At 47.0% G+C, this 16,492-nt stretch overlaps 1 protein-coding gene across 1 annotated transcript; it reads right to left on the bottom strand.

Annotated features, from left to right (window-relative positions):
* Nucleotides 1-6,078: 6,078 nt before the first annotated feature.
* On the bottom strand, nt 6,079-16,279 carry fndc10 (fibronectin type III domain containing 10). The gene has a single exon (XM_073031902.1). It carries the CDS (start codon nt 7,484-7,486, stop codon nt 6,683-6,685), a length of 804 nt encoding a protein of 267 aa, XP_072888003.1. The 5' UTR covers nt 7,487-16,279; the 3' UTR covers nt 6,079-6,682.
* Between the last annotated feature and the right edge of the window lie 213 nt (nt 16,280-16,492).

The following is a 16,492-nucleotide window of genomic DNA, read 5'->3' as shown; positions in this document are numbered from 1 at the left end:
ATATGTTATATGTCTTATGAAAGCTGGGTCAGACAAATTGACCCAAATAGATTCCTGCATTAAGCATTTTCAAACAGTATACAAGCTCCAGTTTCCTGAAACACTTTGTTTTTCTCCAAACTGGCACAAGTACAATAGCTAAATGACTTATTTCTATTTTGGAAATGTTCTGTGATTCTGAAGAAGGAAATATATTGGGAAGGAAGATTCGGTGAAAGAGAGGTAGAGGCGAGAGGGTGTGTGAAATGTTTTTAACATCAAAGGATTTATTTCTATGCAAAAAAATAAAAGCAGTTGTACGTCATTGACTCCTCAAGTCTTCTCCGTAATACAATACAATCACGGATGATCTAGGGTTCACTGACCCCTCGGTTAATAATTAAGAGTGTAAAAATTAGGGGTGTTGTCACGGGGGGGTGGGTGGGAAACAAAAGAGGTTTCGAAACCCAGTGCTAACTCAATATCGATTCCTTCTCTCTCTCTCTCTCTCTCCATACCCTAGGCGGCTTTCTGTCTCGAAATCCTCTTTTTCTATTCAATGACTTTGCCTTCACTGCCTTCTGTGGTAGAGAATGCCATACGTTTGCCACCCTCTGAGTGAAGAAAATTCTTCTCATCTCAGTCAAAAATGCCGTATCCTGTAAGATTCAAAGATTGTTTACCATCACTCTTCAGCACGTCAGTGCAAAGGAGAAGGAAATGATTATTACTCCGAATCGGATGCAGCCTAAAGAAACACAAGAATAAAAACCCACAACAAATATAAATGCAATCCTATGAAACGTAATGTACAGGTAACTCGTATATACATTACATTGATTGCATGTACGTAGAGTGATGTTTGGTGATGTGTATGTTGTGGTGGTGGGGTGGGCTAGTGGGTGGAGGTGTTGATCAGCTTGATGGCTTGGTGGAAGTAACTGTTTTTGAGCCTGGTGTCCTGGTGTGGATGCTGTCTAGCCCTTCCCTGATGGGATGGGAAAACAATCGAGTGGTGGTGGAGGTGGAGGTGGGGGGAAGGCTAGGATCCTTCATGATATTGCTGGCTTTTTTCTATCATCTGAGCCAGAAACTTACAATGCTTGACATTCCATCTCAACTCCCCAGTCTCCAGGAGGGGCGTGGGGAGCAACCCTTCCGGCATGTTAACCCTATCAGAGTTTTGCATGCTTCAGAGAGATTTTCATCTAAGTGCTAGTAAATATAGGACTCATTGACCCAGTCTCACCTCATGGGACGGTCCTGCCATTGTCACACAGTAGCGTAGTGGTTAGCGCGATGCTATTACAGTTCAGGGCATTGGAGTTTGCAGTTCAATCCTGGCATCCTTTGTATGGAGTTTTATACACCCTATCTGGGAAATGCATGAGTTTCATCCCTCAGTACAAAGACTCACCTGTTAGAAGGTTAGTTGGTCATTGTAAATTGCCCAGTGATTAGGCCAGGGTTAGATTGGGGGTCTGGTGTCACGGCTCAAATGGCTGGAAGGGCCTATTCCGCACTGTATCTCTAAATAAAATAAAATAAAATTTAAAAACCTTGTCAGTACCTGCCATGTCTGTACCCAGATAGAAAATGCAGTCTTGATTCTCAAACTTGTTTTATCTACAGACTGGGAATATTCCAGCATCCCAGGCTCAGGATGGAATTCTTCAACTTCCAGTAACTCTTTTTCTTTGCTTGTTCCTGAATTGGCTCGTCCCACCAAAAGGTCTGTGTTATTGGCCCAGTTTTTCCTCTCTCCCTCTGCACAGTCTGCCCTACAGACACGTCGGAAAGCCCGCAATTTGTGTGGGCTGCGTACAAGTTGTGCCCATCGACCACAAGTTCACCCGGGTGTAACCATGTCCTCACAACGATAAACACAACAGATTCTGCAGATGCTGGAAATCCAGAGCAAACTGCTGGAGGAACTCAGCAGGTCAGGCAGGATCTACGGAAATGAATAAACAGTCGATGTTTCAGGCTGGGACCTTTCATCGGGACTGGAGCGGAAAGGGAAGAAGCAGAATAAGGCGGCAGAGGGAGGGGAAGGAGAACAAATTAGAAGCTTGTACTTCTCCCAGTGCAGCCTCCTCTACATGGGTGAGACCCAACGTAGATTGGAGGACCACTCGGCTGAGTACGTTTGCTCCATCACAAAAAGCAGAATTTTCTGGTGGCCACCATTTTAATTCCAATCTTCATTCCCATTCTGATATGTCAGTCCATGATAGATAGATAGATAGATAGATACTTTATTCATCCCCATGGGGAAATTCAACTTTTTTCCAATGTCCCATACACTTGTTGTAGCAAAACTAATTACATACAATACTTAACTCAGTAAAAAAATATGATATGCATCTAAATCACTATCTCAAAAAGCATTAATAATAGCTTTTAAAAAGTTCTTAAGTCCTGGCGGTAGAATTGTAAAGCCTAATGGCATTGGGGAGTATTGACCTCTTCATCCTGTCTGAGGAGCATTGCATCGATAGTAACCTGTCGCTGAAACTGCTTCTCTGTCTCTGGATGGTGCTATGTAGAGGATGTTCAGAGTTTTCCATAATTGACCGTAGCCTACTCAGCGCCCTTCGCTCAGCTACCGATGTTAAACTCTCCAGTACTTTGCCCACGACAGAGCCCGCCTTCCTTACCAGCTTATTAAGATGTGAGGCATCCCTCTTCTTAATGCTTCCTCCCCAACACGCCACCACAAAGAAGAGGGCGCTCTCCACAACTGACCTATAGAACATCTTCAGCATCTCACTACAGACATTGAACTGGCATATTTTGCTCCTGTATACCCTTGTGTCACCATCTGAAATTCTGCCAACAATGGTTGTATCATCAGCAAATTTATAGGTACTGTTTCAGCTATGCCTAGCTTGACAGTCATGGGTGTAGAGAGAGTACAGCAGAGTGCTAAGCACACATCCCTGTATGTAATTGTCAGCGAGGTGGAGATGTTATTTCCAATCTGCACAGATGGTGGGTTTCCAGTCAGGAAGTCAAGGATCCAATTGCAGAGGGAGGTACTGAGGTCTAGATTCTATAGCTTTTCAATCAGGACTGATCTCCTCTACTACCATGATGATGCCATTTCCAGGTTGGAGGATTCACATTTCATATCCCGTCTGGACAGCCTCCAGCCTGATGGCATGAACTCCTATTTCTCCAACTGCTGGTACTTTCCCCCTTCTCTCTTCTTCAATTCCCCACTCATCTCTTTTCTTCACCTCCTCCTGGTGCCTCTCCTCCTTCACTTTCTCGCATGGTCCATTCCCCTCTCCAATCAGATTCCTTCTTCCCCAACCCTGTACCTTTTTCACCTATCACTTCCCAGCTTCTATCGTCATCCCCACTCCCCCACCCACCTGGCCTCACCTATCACCTTCTAGATTGGACTCAATCCCCTCCCTCACCCCTCTTATTCTGGCTTCTCCTTCCTTTCCAGTCCTGAAAGGTCTTGGCCCAAAACATTGACTGTTTATTCATTTATACAGACAGATCTTAGATATTTCCTTTGCCCCCTCCCCACATCCATTTTCTCTGCAACTTAAAACTACCGTGTTTGCTTCCTTAATTCCAACAAAAAGTTTTGGACCCAAAACTTTCTCCATCCACAGATACTGCCTGGCTGCTGAGTGTTTCAACCTGGGGCTGGATTTATCAGCTTTCAGGCCCACCCGTAACAGAAATAGTCCTGGGGATCTTTGACTCTCACTTCTCTAGTACTCCTGAGGCATACACGTCAATCCTGTTTACAATAAGTCAGGAAGCCTCTGTTTGACAGCTCAAAGTGGGAATTACTGACTATCTGATTCATTGCTACATTGTACAACACATTCCTCCATTCACTGGTTAGCCGCTAAAGCCAATAAATCTTGGAACTCCTGCAAATTTCACACCACCCACAGTGTTTATATTCTTCCTACTTAATTTAGAGTTTTGTTTTTGTCTTTGTTAAGTCCCCAAGCCATCTCCTGGGAATTACACTGAAGCTACTGCTTGGTACTTCCCACAATCCCAACCTTTGGGCTGCCGGCGTCAGTGTTGGAGGCGGATACGATAGGGTCTTTTAAAGGTACCTGGAGCTCAGAAAAATACAGGGCTATGGGTAACCCTAGGTAATTTCTAAGGGAAGGACATGTTCGACACAGCTTTGTGTGCTGAAGGGCCTCTATTGTGCTGTAGGTTTTCTATGTATTCAATATTAAATAAGTCACGTTCAGGGTGAAAATAATCAAACACTGCAGACGCTGGAAATCTGAAATAAAAAAATAGAGAATACTGGAAATACTCAGTAGGTCAGGCAGCACCCATGGAAAAAGGAATGGAGATAGTGTTTCATTGGAACTTAATACTTTTAATCTTGTTTTTTTATTTCAAAGTTCAGTGTCCTCTGCTCTAGTGTGTTTCACTAGCAAATTTCCCTGGTTCAGGGACAGCTGCAGATTTGCATTAGATCACATCAAGAAAGGGTTACATAGCACAGCACAGGCCCTTTGGCCCGCAATGTTGTGCTAACTTTTAATTACACCCAAGATCAATCTAACCGTTTTCTCCCCCATACATTGTCCTCTATTTATCTATCGTCCATGTGCCTATCTAAGAGTTTCTCAAATGCCCCCAATGAATCTGCCTCTACCACCACCCATTTCACACACTCATCACTGTGTAAAAAAAACATACCTCTGACATCCTCCGTATACTTTCCTCCAGTCTGTCTACACGTTGAATCAAGAATCCTTCCTGGACACACCTCAAAGTTCGGTCACCTTCCACATCTTTTGCACTAAGGAGGTGCCAGTCTGTATTAGGGAAGTTTAAGTCGCCCCCCCCCCATGACAACCCCTTTTTTTTTAACACCTTTCCAAAATCTGCTTTATGATCAGTTCCTCGGTATCTGTTGCTATGTGGGGGTGTGGGGGGGAGGGGTGATTGCTCCCTTCCTGTTCTGACTCAGCAGAGTATCCCTCCACAACCTCCCCCCTTTCTGCTGCTGTGATACCATCAGGGGGTTTATTGAGCCCGCCTTCGAATTTTGTTCTCTCTTGCTGAGAGGATACAAGGAGATTGTCCCCCGTCCGTCTAAAACACAGCGTCTCCACAAAATGCTGGAGGAACTCAGCGGCTCAGGCAGTGTCTACGGAAAAGGGTTTCCGGAGCCGATGCGTCTGGACCAGATCCCTTCATCAGGGCTGAAGGGAAGGGGGAGGATGCCTGAATCAAAGGGTGGTGGGAGGGAGAAGAGGTTAGCTGGAAGGTGATAGGCGAAGGGTGGGGGGAGGGAGAGGTCAAGGGCCTGATGAAGAGGGAACCTGACAGGAGAGGAGAATGGACCAAACCAGAAAGGGAAGGAGGAGGGGACCCAGGGGAAACTTATACCCAGGTGAGAGGTAGTTAAAAAGTCAGAAAGCGGAATGGGGGGGGGGGGGGGTTGTTCACCGGAAGGAGAAATCGATATTCATGCCATCAGGTGAGGGTATCAGGGTGGAATACAAAGTGTTGCCCCTTAAACCTGAGGGTGGCCTCAGTTTGGCACAAGAGGAGGCCGTGGATCGACACACCGGAATGGGAATGGGATTCGGAATTAAATGTCTGGCCACCGGGAAGGGGTGGTGTGTGTATGTGTGTGTTTGTGTCTTTGGATTTCCAGCATCTGCAGACTTTCTGGTCCAAGTGTCTCCTCTCTCTCACACACTCACAGACTGATTTCAGGAAGTGGTTTATCCCACCAATAAAAAGGAGTCAACTATATCGATTTTCCTACTCACAATGAACACTCCAACATTCCTCCGTTTACTTCTTATGCATCCAATGATCTTTTCTTCCTCTCGTTTCGCTGCGCCCCCCTTCCCTGTCCCCGAGTCGCCCTCAGTCTGCTCTCCTGACCGAGCCCCTCGCTGTCCCGATTCTCATTTCCCTCCAGTCGCTCGCTTTTACAGGTCGCAAGATGCGGGTGGCGAGGTGTCGTGCCTGCCTCCTCCCCGTCTCGAAGCCCCCTTTCCGAACTCCCAGACGACGAGGGAAGTCCCAACAGAAAGTACAAACTGCGGTCGCTCGGAGACACTCAACATAAAACCAAACGTGTAACACTCAACGTTTGCTTTTTTAATTTCCTACAACCGATAAACACACAGACGATTCCGCTCTTAAATATTCAAAATAAACCTTTAAAAAATTAAACCGAGCACGCGTTTTGATTCGGAGAGATAAACGGTTTCTAACATTATTGTTTTGTGCTTAAGTCCTGGGACGGGTCAATTTCGCAGCAAAGTGACCGTCTGACAGAGGGGAGTTCAGGGTGAAATGATAGAGGTGAGGCGGCTTGCTGAAGCGTCCCTCCCAGCCAGGGATCCCCCTGCTCCAGCGGAGCCCCTCCGTCTCCCGAGTCAGTCTGAAGCAGCATCTGCAACACAAACGGGAATAGTCATCCAGCCTCATTTCTCCCTCTCCCCGAATCCAGCAGCGGGGTAAGGGAGTCACGTCGTGAGAGGCGCGGGGAGCTGCCAAAAGACTCTCAATGGACAGTTCGGGTTCACCAGTCCGAATGAAGGGTCCCGACTGTCCGTTTCCCTCCACAAAATGATGCCTCCAGCATCTTGCCTGTTGCTCCAGGTTCCGGCACCCGCAGCCTCCGGCGTCTGCAGAGGCTCTGGGTCCCCTCGGCTCCTTCTGCTCCCCTCTCCCGGTTCTATGTGGTCATCCTGTGGTCGCCGTGGCCCCGCTTGGACGAGGACCTGGGCAAGGCGGGGTGCATGATGTTCTCGGTGATGTAGGCCACTAGGAGGCAGATGATCACCAGCATCACGCAGATGGAGCCGCCGACCGCCGTCATGGCGATGACAATGTCCTGCATGCCGGCAGGCTCGGCCCTGAACTGTAGGCAGTCCTCGTCGCGCTGGCTGGCGTTGTTGTAGAGGGTGTGCAGGCAGATGCGGTAGTCCACGCTGTCGTGTACGTTGCTGAGCAGGTAGTCTCGGCAGGCGACGCCGAGCTGCACGCTGTCGCACTGGAAGCGAGTGTAGAGGCCGCTCCAGCTGCAGTTCAGCCTGAAGCCCCGCAGCTGCCGCAGGCGAGGCGGCCGCCACTGCAGGAAGACGCTGCTGTTGGCCAGCACGTTGGCCACCAGCGAGCGGCCCGACCGGTAGAGTCGGCAGCTGCCCGGGCCGCAGCTGAAGCCACTGTCCGTGCTCCTGAAGCACACCCGCTCGGCTCCCCTCCCGTTCAGCAGCACCTTGTAGGCGCAGGTGGTTTCCTCCAGTTCGCTACCCACCTCCCTGGGCTCCGCGTCGCCACCGTCCTCCCGTCCTTGGGCTCCCGGCACCAGCGCCTCCTCTCCGGGCTCTGAGCCATTGCCGCTTCGCTCCCGGGATCCCGGCTCCAGCACCCCCTCCTTCTCCTCCCCGTCGCTGCCGCTGGAGTTCCAGGAGCCGCCGCCAGCGCCGGCCGAGCCGAGTCTGCACAGTAAGAGCAGCAGCAGTAGCGGCGGCCGCATCCTGACCGAGTGCGGGCTCCGGGAAGGTCTCTTCCCCCCCCTTCCAAACCACTCACATTCTCCGCTCCGGCTCCGGGTTCTTCCCCCGCGGAGCAGCCGCCGCTTCTCCTGCTGGCGGAGGATGGCTCCGCCAGTGATGTCACCGGCTTTGACTTTCAGTCCATCTTTTGTGTCCTTGGGGCTGAAGCTTGAGGCCGCGGTGGGCTCGGCTCTCGATTGCACACGCAGACCCCCGCTACTTGGGCCGGACCCTGCCTGGAGCCCCTGCAGTCGGTGGGTGCCACGGTTGTTCCCCCTAAATGCCAGCAGTGCACTCAGATCTCTGGAAGGTCGCAGCGAGGAAGCGGTGACCGCACGTAAAACAAACGGACCAGACAATGGCTCTAGTGCTCACTCCTGCCGAGGAGCCCTCCCTATTGAGCAGCGCCTGGAGTGGCTTCCCTGATATCTGGCTCATTTTCACAGCAATATTCCATTACCAAAATCGGACCATTTGGCTTGAAAATTGCAAAGCGCAGTCTGTTTAATTGATCAAACAGAAACGCGCCGCCCCATATGATCTCTCCTATTACAGAGTGCTCAGTCGTGAAAATTTTTAAAAATACATACAGCTGACCATTTAAGCCAGATCACTACGTGGGCAGGTGTAAGCCCCGACCTGACTCTCTGGACTTCCCGGACCCGACGCCCTTGCCCCGGGTCTCTATCTCACACCCCCAGTGCAAGTGTCACATACTGTTTCTCTGACCCATGCAGCCAGTCCCAGTGTCCCGCCCTGTCTCTTATTACTCACCTGGGTTACATGGCCTCTCCTGCCACACGAGGGTCTCTGAAACCCACCCAATAGCAGATAATGATCAGCCCGGAGCCTCTGAAGCAGGTGTGGGGTTAAGCTAACACAAGTCTCCGAGACTGTTAAACAGTCTGAATAATGTGGATTATTAGAGTTTAAACGATTGAGGATCAGGGTATGAATTTAAACGATAATTAATTAAAAGGAAAAGTAATGTTAGACGGTACTTTTCCCCAACAGCATGACCCGTGCAGTTGGCTCGGTGAGTGCTCTTGCTACTGCGGGCGGCTGGACTGAGCCCGTTATTGAGGGCAGATTTCCTCACAAAGTAACAGTTAAGAACACCTGTGACCTCCTGGATAATTCTAATAAACACTTGAGTATTTCTTCCTCAAACATTTCATTATTTTTGTTAACCCCCCCCCCCCCACCAGAACATTACGGGGGCTGTAGGAAAAGAGTGGGGTGACTGGGGTGAAAACGACTGGGGACTTTGGGCAGGAGGTCACCAGCTCAGCCACCCAGACACCACTGTTAGTCAATTTAGTACTTTTAAACATAAAGGCACATCTTCAGAGATGTTGTGAACGTAAGAAATAGAAGCAAGAGCATGCCATTCAGGCTTTCTAAGCCTGCTCCACTACTGAATATTTAAAACAGTGTCCGACCTGTATGTTTCCTGTGCTGTGTCAACCCAGTATCACTGAGAGTGTAACTGTCTCTGCCTTGGATACACTCAGTGATGGAGCCTTCACCACACTCTTTGGTAATGAATTCCAAAGTTCTTCACTTATTTTCAGACTGTGTTCTAGATGTCCTGACCAGAGGAAACATCAATTCTGCATGTATCTTGTCAAGCCCCATGGAGAGGCTCACCTAGGTAACATCCCAGAACATCTTCTCTATTCCACTTTCTAAAATCCAAGCAGAATGTCTACTTTTTGTATATTGTAAAATATGTTTTGTTCTGACTCCCATCATGGTTCCATTGACTCTCCGCAGTTGTTACATCTTAAAGCGATTTTTAATGTTCCAACAGCTGGTAAATTCCACTTAAAATATACTGTATCTATTGAATTTTGGATCTATCTATTTAATCATCGAGATTCAGTGTGGAATAGGCCCTTTCTGCCCTTCGAGCCACACTGCTCAGCAATCCCCCAATTTGCTCCTAACCTAGTTTACCAACCAGTACGTCTTTGGATTGTGGGAGGAAACCAGAGCACCCGGAGGAAACACACGCAGGCACAAACTCCTTACAGGCCGTGGCAGGAATTGAACCGGGGTCACCTGTAATGTAAAGCGTTGTGCTAACCACTACACTATCGAATAAAATGTATTATCAAAGTATGTACATGTCTTCTTATGCTACCTCGAGATTCATTTTCTTGCAGCATTTACAGGAAACTTTAACAAATACAATAGTATTTATGTACATAAAACATAAATGATCAATATCCGAAATTTATCCTGGTAACAATCTTCTGTCCGTACGTTGCAGCCTTCCTTACTCAGTACTGCATTAAACAGCTGCAGGTATCTTGCCATTCCAGTCTGAACTGTAGCTCCAATTGTCCTGACATTGAACTGTAGATTTAATAAGACGGACCTCGCCAGACCCTGCACTCTCTGAAGGTCTGCCATATCCACCACTTCCCCTTACCCCATCTCATTGTGAAGATAAACTCTGGGAGCGTAGCAAAGCAAAAACTTGTAAGTAGGTCATAAATAACTGAATTATAAATAGACAAGCTGTTGACTGAATTTGTAACAGGGCTGCAGGAAAACAGAAAACTTAATGAAGAAAATACTATTTTCAGAGAGCTGTTTGAATCTCACCAGATAGCACCTGATACGAAGTTCTGGCAGTTTGTGGTTTCAAAAACCCTGGCGTTTAATGATTGGCTGGATGAAAAATAATCACAGCTCTCACAATAAAGCTGCCAGCAATTCTTCAGCTAAAACAACAGAACTGGTAAAAACTCCGGCTGTTGTGACAGGCAAACTCAACCACGCATTGTACTAAGAATTCAGTTTCAGCGTCAAATTAAACTAAACAAAAATACTCTGGTTATTGGTATGTGAAATATAAACAGTAAATGTTTATATATTCAGCAGGCCAGCCAGCATCTGCAGAGACAGAACAAAGTTAACCTTTCATCGGCCAAACTTTTACAGCCTAGTGCAGGATTCCCTAAAGGTTAATTTGCAGGTTGAGCCTGTGGTGAGGAAGGCAAATGCGATGTTAGCATTCATTTCAAGAGGACTAGAATATCAAAGCAAGGATGTAATGTTGAGGCTTTATAAAGCCCTGGTGAGGCCTCACTTGGAGTATTGTGAGCAGTTTTGGGCCCCTTATAAAGGATGTGCTGACACTGGAGCGGGTTCAAAGTAGGTTCACAAAACTAATTCCAGGTTTGAATTGCTTGTCATATGAAGAGTGTTTGATGGCTCTGGGCCTGTAGTCATTAGAGTTCAGAAGAATGAGGGGTGACCTCATTGAAATCCATCGAATGGTGAAAGGCCTTGATAGAGTGGATGGGGAGAGGATGTTTCCTATGGTGGGAGAGTCTAAGACCAGAGGACACAGCTCAGAATAGAGGGGCATCCTTTTAGAATGGAGATGAGGAGGAATTTCTTTAACCAGAGAGTGGAATCTGTGGAATTCTTTGCCAAAGGCAGTAGAGGAGGCAAAGTCTTTATGTATATTTAAGGCAGAGGTTGTTAGATTCTTGATTAGTCAGGGCATGAAGGGATACGGGGGTGGTGGGGGGGGAAGGCAGGAGATTGGGACTGAAAGGGAAATGGATCAGGCATGATGAAATGGCGGAGCAGACTCGATGGGCCAAATGGCCTAATTCTGCTCCTATATCTTATGGTCTTTATCTGGGGTTCAATGAGTTACACACACACACACACACTTGTCAACAATAAGGCTCACAGTACAGAAAAGGGAGATTGTCATGAGCTACAGAGCTGACTAATAAATTGTCTTTGGCTACAGTTGCCCTCGGAGGATGGTGATGGGGTCGGAACACATCACTGCCGTTCTATTTAAGACCTGTCTCTTTGATAATTCCTGAAGGACAACAGACTGGGAGCTATTCATTGTGCCAACTCTGCATAAAGTAGTTGAAGCTTGTCAGCCCCGAGGCTAAGTGAAATAATCCCCTCGCTCAGGTCTGGCTAATTTTAGTGCGATGAATTTCTTGTGTCAGTAACAGGGTCAGGTATGATTCCACCTCCAAATGTTCTTCATCACCGCAACTGGAAATGCAGAAAATTCTACATCCCAATGACACTTACACGAAAAGCTGTTGTTATGGGCTGATTTTGAAAGCCTTGGGGGAGAAGTTACAACTTCTCAAATTCCTTTCCTCCACTGCCACTATCCAAAAGAATCTACTTGCACTGTTTTATCACGAGATGCCCAAAATTGTGCACAGTACTAAAGATCTTGTTCAGCTTTCATGTGATGGGAGTTGTTTTCCTATTTAATACCTTTAGGCAGGAAAACAACAATTTAATGTGGCCTGTTTCTATTTCTCCTGCAGCTTTTAATGGCCTTTATCTGAACATCAAACCTGTTTGGCACTGCATCAGAGAGAACAGTATTACTTGAAAGTGCACTAGTTTACTTTGGAAGTAAAACAGAAAATCCTCCTAGAGGACCACAACCTCGTCATGGGGTTTGGAGGCTTGCGTGCCTCAATGACCCGGAGAGCTATGTTGGCTGGGGTCAGGGCTTTATGCTTTGGCTCTTGGTAGGGTCACCCAGGTCAAACAGGTCAAAGGGTAGAGGCCAGACTAAGAGTGGTCCACCGGTCCTCCAGGTTTGGGGGTTCAGCTCAGGGCCAACAATGCTGATTGGTTAAAAATCATTTGTTACAGATACAGCAGTGATGAATCCTTCTACATCGGAGTGTGACAGTATTCCTGAGTCTCCACCCGGGACTTGCCTGACTGACAGTGGTGAAAATGAGAAGGAGCTACCGACACGATGAAGGAAGCCCTGAACACTGCCAGAGATGGAGGACCTTCATTGCTGTGCTAAACGCCAACGGCGTAACGGGAAGAACAAATCAAAAAATGTTGGAAACAGTCAACAGATCAGATAGCATCTGCAAAATTAGAAACAATTAACATTTGAGGTTCTATGACTTTAGTCAAAGCTCCAGTATTTGTTTCATTATCCTTTTTCAAATATACTTCCATTGTTACAGCACCCCCAGTTCAGTAACTTTAGACATAGAACAGTACACCAGAGTATGGGTCCTCCAGTCCGTGATACTACATAAACACACTCCGTGATCGATGTAACCCTTTGCTCCTACACAGACATTAACCCTCCATTCGATGAATCTCAAATGCAGACAGGCTATATTTTCTGTAACACACGAATGCTGGCCTCTCAAAGTCCAACCCTACATCCCCATTGTGAGAGGTGGATACAGGTAAGGCTGGCTAACGGGGCTCTGTTGAAGCTGTCTAGGCCAATCCCCTGTACAGTGATACAGGAACATTGATGAACTCCAACCAGACCATCGACTTCAGAGGACGATGGTGATGGGAGGCCATTGATGGTCTATGCTCCACTTAGGAGCCAAGGGCCCAAGTATGTATACTAATACTGAATGAATCCACTCATTCTAGCTTTCTTGTCTGATTAGTAGCTTCACCCCTTGCTTTCTAGCTATTCCTCTCCACCCATGAAGCTCCAGTCCCCAACTCAGTCTGTGTTGATGAACCAGTGGCAATCCATTTCTCAGAACTCTTTGAAGGAACACAGAAACTATTCATCGCTTCACTTTTGGATAAATGTGCCGACTGATCCTCAAATAATAATAACTGACTGCAACACACACACTCGTGTACACACACACACGCACAAAACGCTGGAAGAACTCAGCAGGTCAGGCAGCATCTTCGGAGAGGAATAAAGAGCCAACGTTTTGTACTGAGACCCTTCATCAGGACTTAAGAACTGATAGTTCCTCTACCAATTGAAACAAGGAAGGCTGTCCCGTAATTTCCTACAAATAATGTTACTCTCCAGTGTTCAGCCTGCTCACTATTCTCAGCTGAGAGCAACTGCTAATATTTTTTACCTCCGCGCAGTAACCAGTTCTGCAGAATAATGATCCTTGTTAACAGCTCTACAATCACAATTCCCACTCTCCGTGAAAACGGAGACAATGTTTGTGTCTGCGCCACTCAGCAATCTCCACGATAAACCTGTTACTCCAACTATTTACTGGATCAATATTTATGTCCTACAGAAAGTCCTTCATCATCCATTGAGTTTTTTTCCATCTTTCTGAGCTCTTTATATTCTGTAGTTGACCAGGTTTTGCTAATTCTCACCCAGGATGAGGAAGCTCACACATTACTTTGTCGTAACATTGTTACTAGATGATTAAAAATGCAGTAAGTTCTTTTTCTCCTAATCACACACCGTCTCACACATACATACACACTAACATACCCTACAGTGACATTTTACTGCAAGTGTACAAAACCAAAATATTTGGATTTTGTGAAGAATCTATATAAACGATTTCAGATGATACACTGTAGTACCGGGAAGCTGCAATATTACTGTGTATTAATATGGGGCAGTCTGCACAGAAAACCTGTGGAAGATCCCTGGCTTTGACTATATATTAGAAATGACACCCCACCCACCCACACACACAGTGTATTATGCCTCCCACCACCTTACAGATCTACGGAAGTTAACATGTCAACTTCAAGCTTTCAAGATACAGCACAGTAACAGGCCCCTCCGGCCCAACGAGTCCGTGCCTCCCGGTTACACCCATGTGACCATTTAACCGACCTAACACGTACGTCTTTGGAGGGTGGGAGGAGATCCGGGCACCCGGGGGAAACCCGCGGCGATCAGAGTGAGAACGTACAAGCAGGCAGCGGCGGAATGGAAGCCGGGTTGCTGATACCGTGGGAGTGTGATACCAGCCGTTTCCCTCGCTGCTGTTGTGGAGCTGCGGGCATCGTCTGCCCTGTGCGTACTTGGCTTGTGAACTGTCTGTTATGAACAGTTCACGGGAATGGGATCTTGCTGTACCCCAGGGAGGACCTGTATCAGGCTTATAACGCTCTTGCTTCACGTCACTTGGGAGATGATGCAGATAAGATTAAACATTATAGAAAGAGAAACACCAAAATGTTTCAGTTAAAACACTCGGTAAGGAACGAAGCTGAAACATGTGATGACCATCTCATTGGATTGAAGAGACGGGTAAACACGGGTAAAGGGGCGTGGCAGAACCTGTTGAGCACCGGCTACATCAGAGAGGGGAGTTACTGCTGCTGAGCGGCTCAGCTAGGCAGCAGCTGAGGGTGGCCAGTCCACCTGGAGCTGGAGCTATCGATCAGTTGAAGTGACGCAAGCAGAACCAGTTATTAGATGATCCAAAATCTGGGGTTATAGAACAGAAAAGGGAAAAAAGTGGTGGGTAGTCATTGTGAATTCTCCTTAAAATTACCGTCTTAGCTGGTACAGCTGAATGTACAGCCCACTATGTGGTAACCTGCCTCAATGACTGTTGTCCAAGAGCACTTACATCCACAGTGACGAAGTGTTTGGACAGGGTGGTGATGAAGCACAACAACTCCTGCCTGAGAAGCAACTTGGATCCACTCCAGTTTGCCTCCTGGCACAACAGGTCCACAGCAGATGCAACTTCATTGACTCTTCACTCAACCCTGGAACATCAGGACAGCAAAGATACACGCATCATGATGCTCTTTATCGACATCAGCTCAGCATTCTATACTATCAGCATCTCAAAACTAATCAATAAACCTCAAAAACCGGGCCTCAATACCTCCTTGTGTAACTAGCTCCTCGATCTCCTTACTTGCAGACCGCGGTCAGTTCAGATTGGCAACATCTCCATCAGCACAGGTACACCACAAGACCCTGTGCTCATCCCCCCGCTCCACTCACTATGACTCCGAGGCTAGGCACAGCTCCAGTGCCGTATTCAGGTTTGCTGATGACACCACTGTTATAGGCCGAATCAACGGGGGTGATGAATCAGCATACAGGAGGGAGATGGAAAATCTGGCTGAGTGGTGCCACAACAATCTCTCACTCAATGTCAGCAAGCCAAGGAGCTGATTATTGATTTTAGGAAGAGGAAACCAGAGGTCCACAAGGCAATTCTCATATGGGGATCAGAGTGTCAGCAATGTTAAATTCCTCAGTGTTATCATTTTGGAGGACCTGCCCTGAGCCCAGCATGTAAGTGTAATGAAGAAGGTAGAACTGCAGTGCCTCTACTTCATTAGGAGTTTGCGGATATTTGGCACAACACCTAAAGCTGATATTTCTATAGAGGTGTGATTGACTGGTTGTATCACGGCCTGGCATGAAAACACTAACAGAAACATAGAAACATAGAAAATAGGTGCAGGAGTAGGCCATTTGGCCCTTCGAGCCTGCACCGCCATTCAGTATGATCATGGCTGATCATCCAACTCAGAACCTTGTACCTGCTTTCTCTCCATACCCCCTGATCCCTTTAGCCACAAGGGCCATATCTAACTTCCTCTTAAATATAGCCAATGAACCGGCCTCAACTGTTTCCTGTGGCACAGAATTCCACAGATTCATCACTCTCTGTGTGAAGAAGTTTTTCCTCATCTAGGTCCTAATGCTCTTGAACAGAAAATCCTACAAGTCCAGTACATCACGGGAACGCAGCGTCCACCACCAGGGACCCCCACCACACAGGACATGCCCTCTTTCTCACTGCTGTCATCAGGAAGAAGAGCGTGAGAACTCACACCACCAGGTTCTGGAATAGTTATTAACCCTCAACCATCAGACTCTTGATCCGGGGGGATAACTTGACTCAACTTCACTTGCCCCAACACTGAACTGTTCCCACAATTTACGGACTCACTTTCAAGAACTCTTCATCTCGTGTTCTCGATATTTATTGCTTATTATTATTATTATTTTCTCCTTTGTATTTTGCACAGTCTGTTGTCTTTCGCACACTGATTGTTCATCCTATTGGGTGCAGTCTTTCACTGATTCTGTTACTGTTCTCGAATTTACTGAGAATGGCTGCAAGAAAACCTATCTCAGGGCTGTTTATGGTGACATATATATACTTTGATAATAAATTTACTTTGAACACTACACCGTAAAAAAGCAAAGAACAAATTCAGCAGGTGAGAAG

Source organism: Hemitrygon akajei, chromosome 29, assembly GCF_048418815.1.
Source record: "Hemitrygon akajei chromosome 29, sHemAka1.3, whole genome shotgun sequence".
NCBI classification, from domain to species: Eukaryota; Metazoa; Chordata; class Chondrichthyes; order Myliobatiformes; family Dasyatidae; genus Hemitrygon; species Hemitrygon akajei.
The sequence above is the reverse complement of the archived record's forward strand: the minus strand, read 5'-3'. Positions and strand labels throughout refer to the sequence as shown.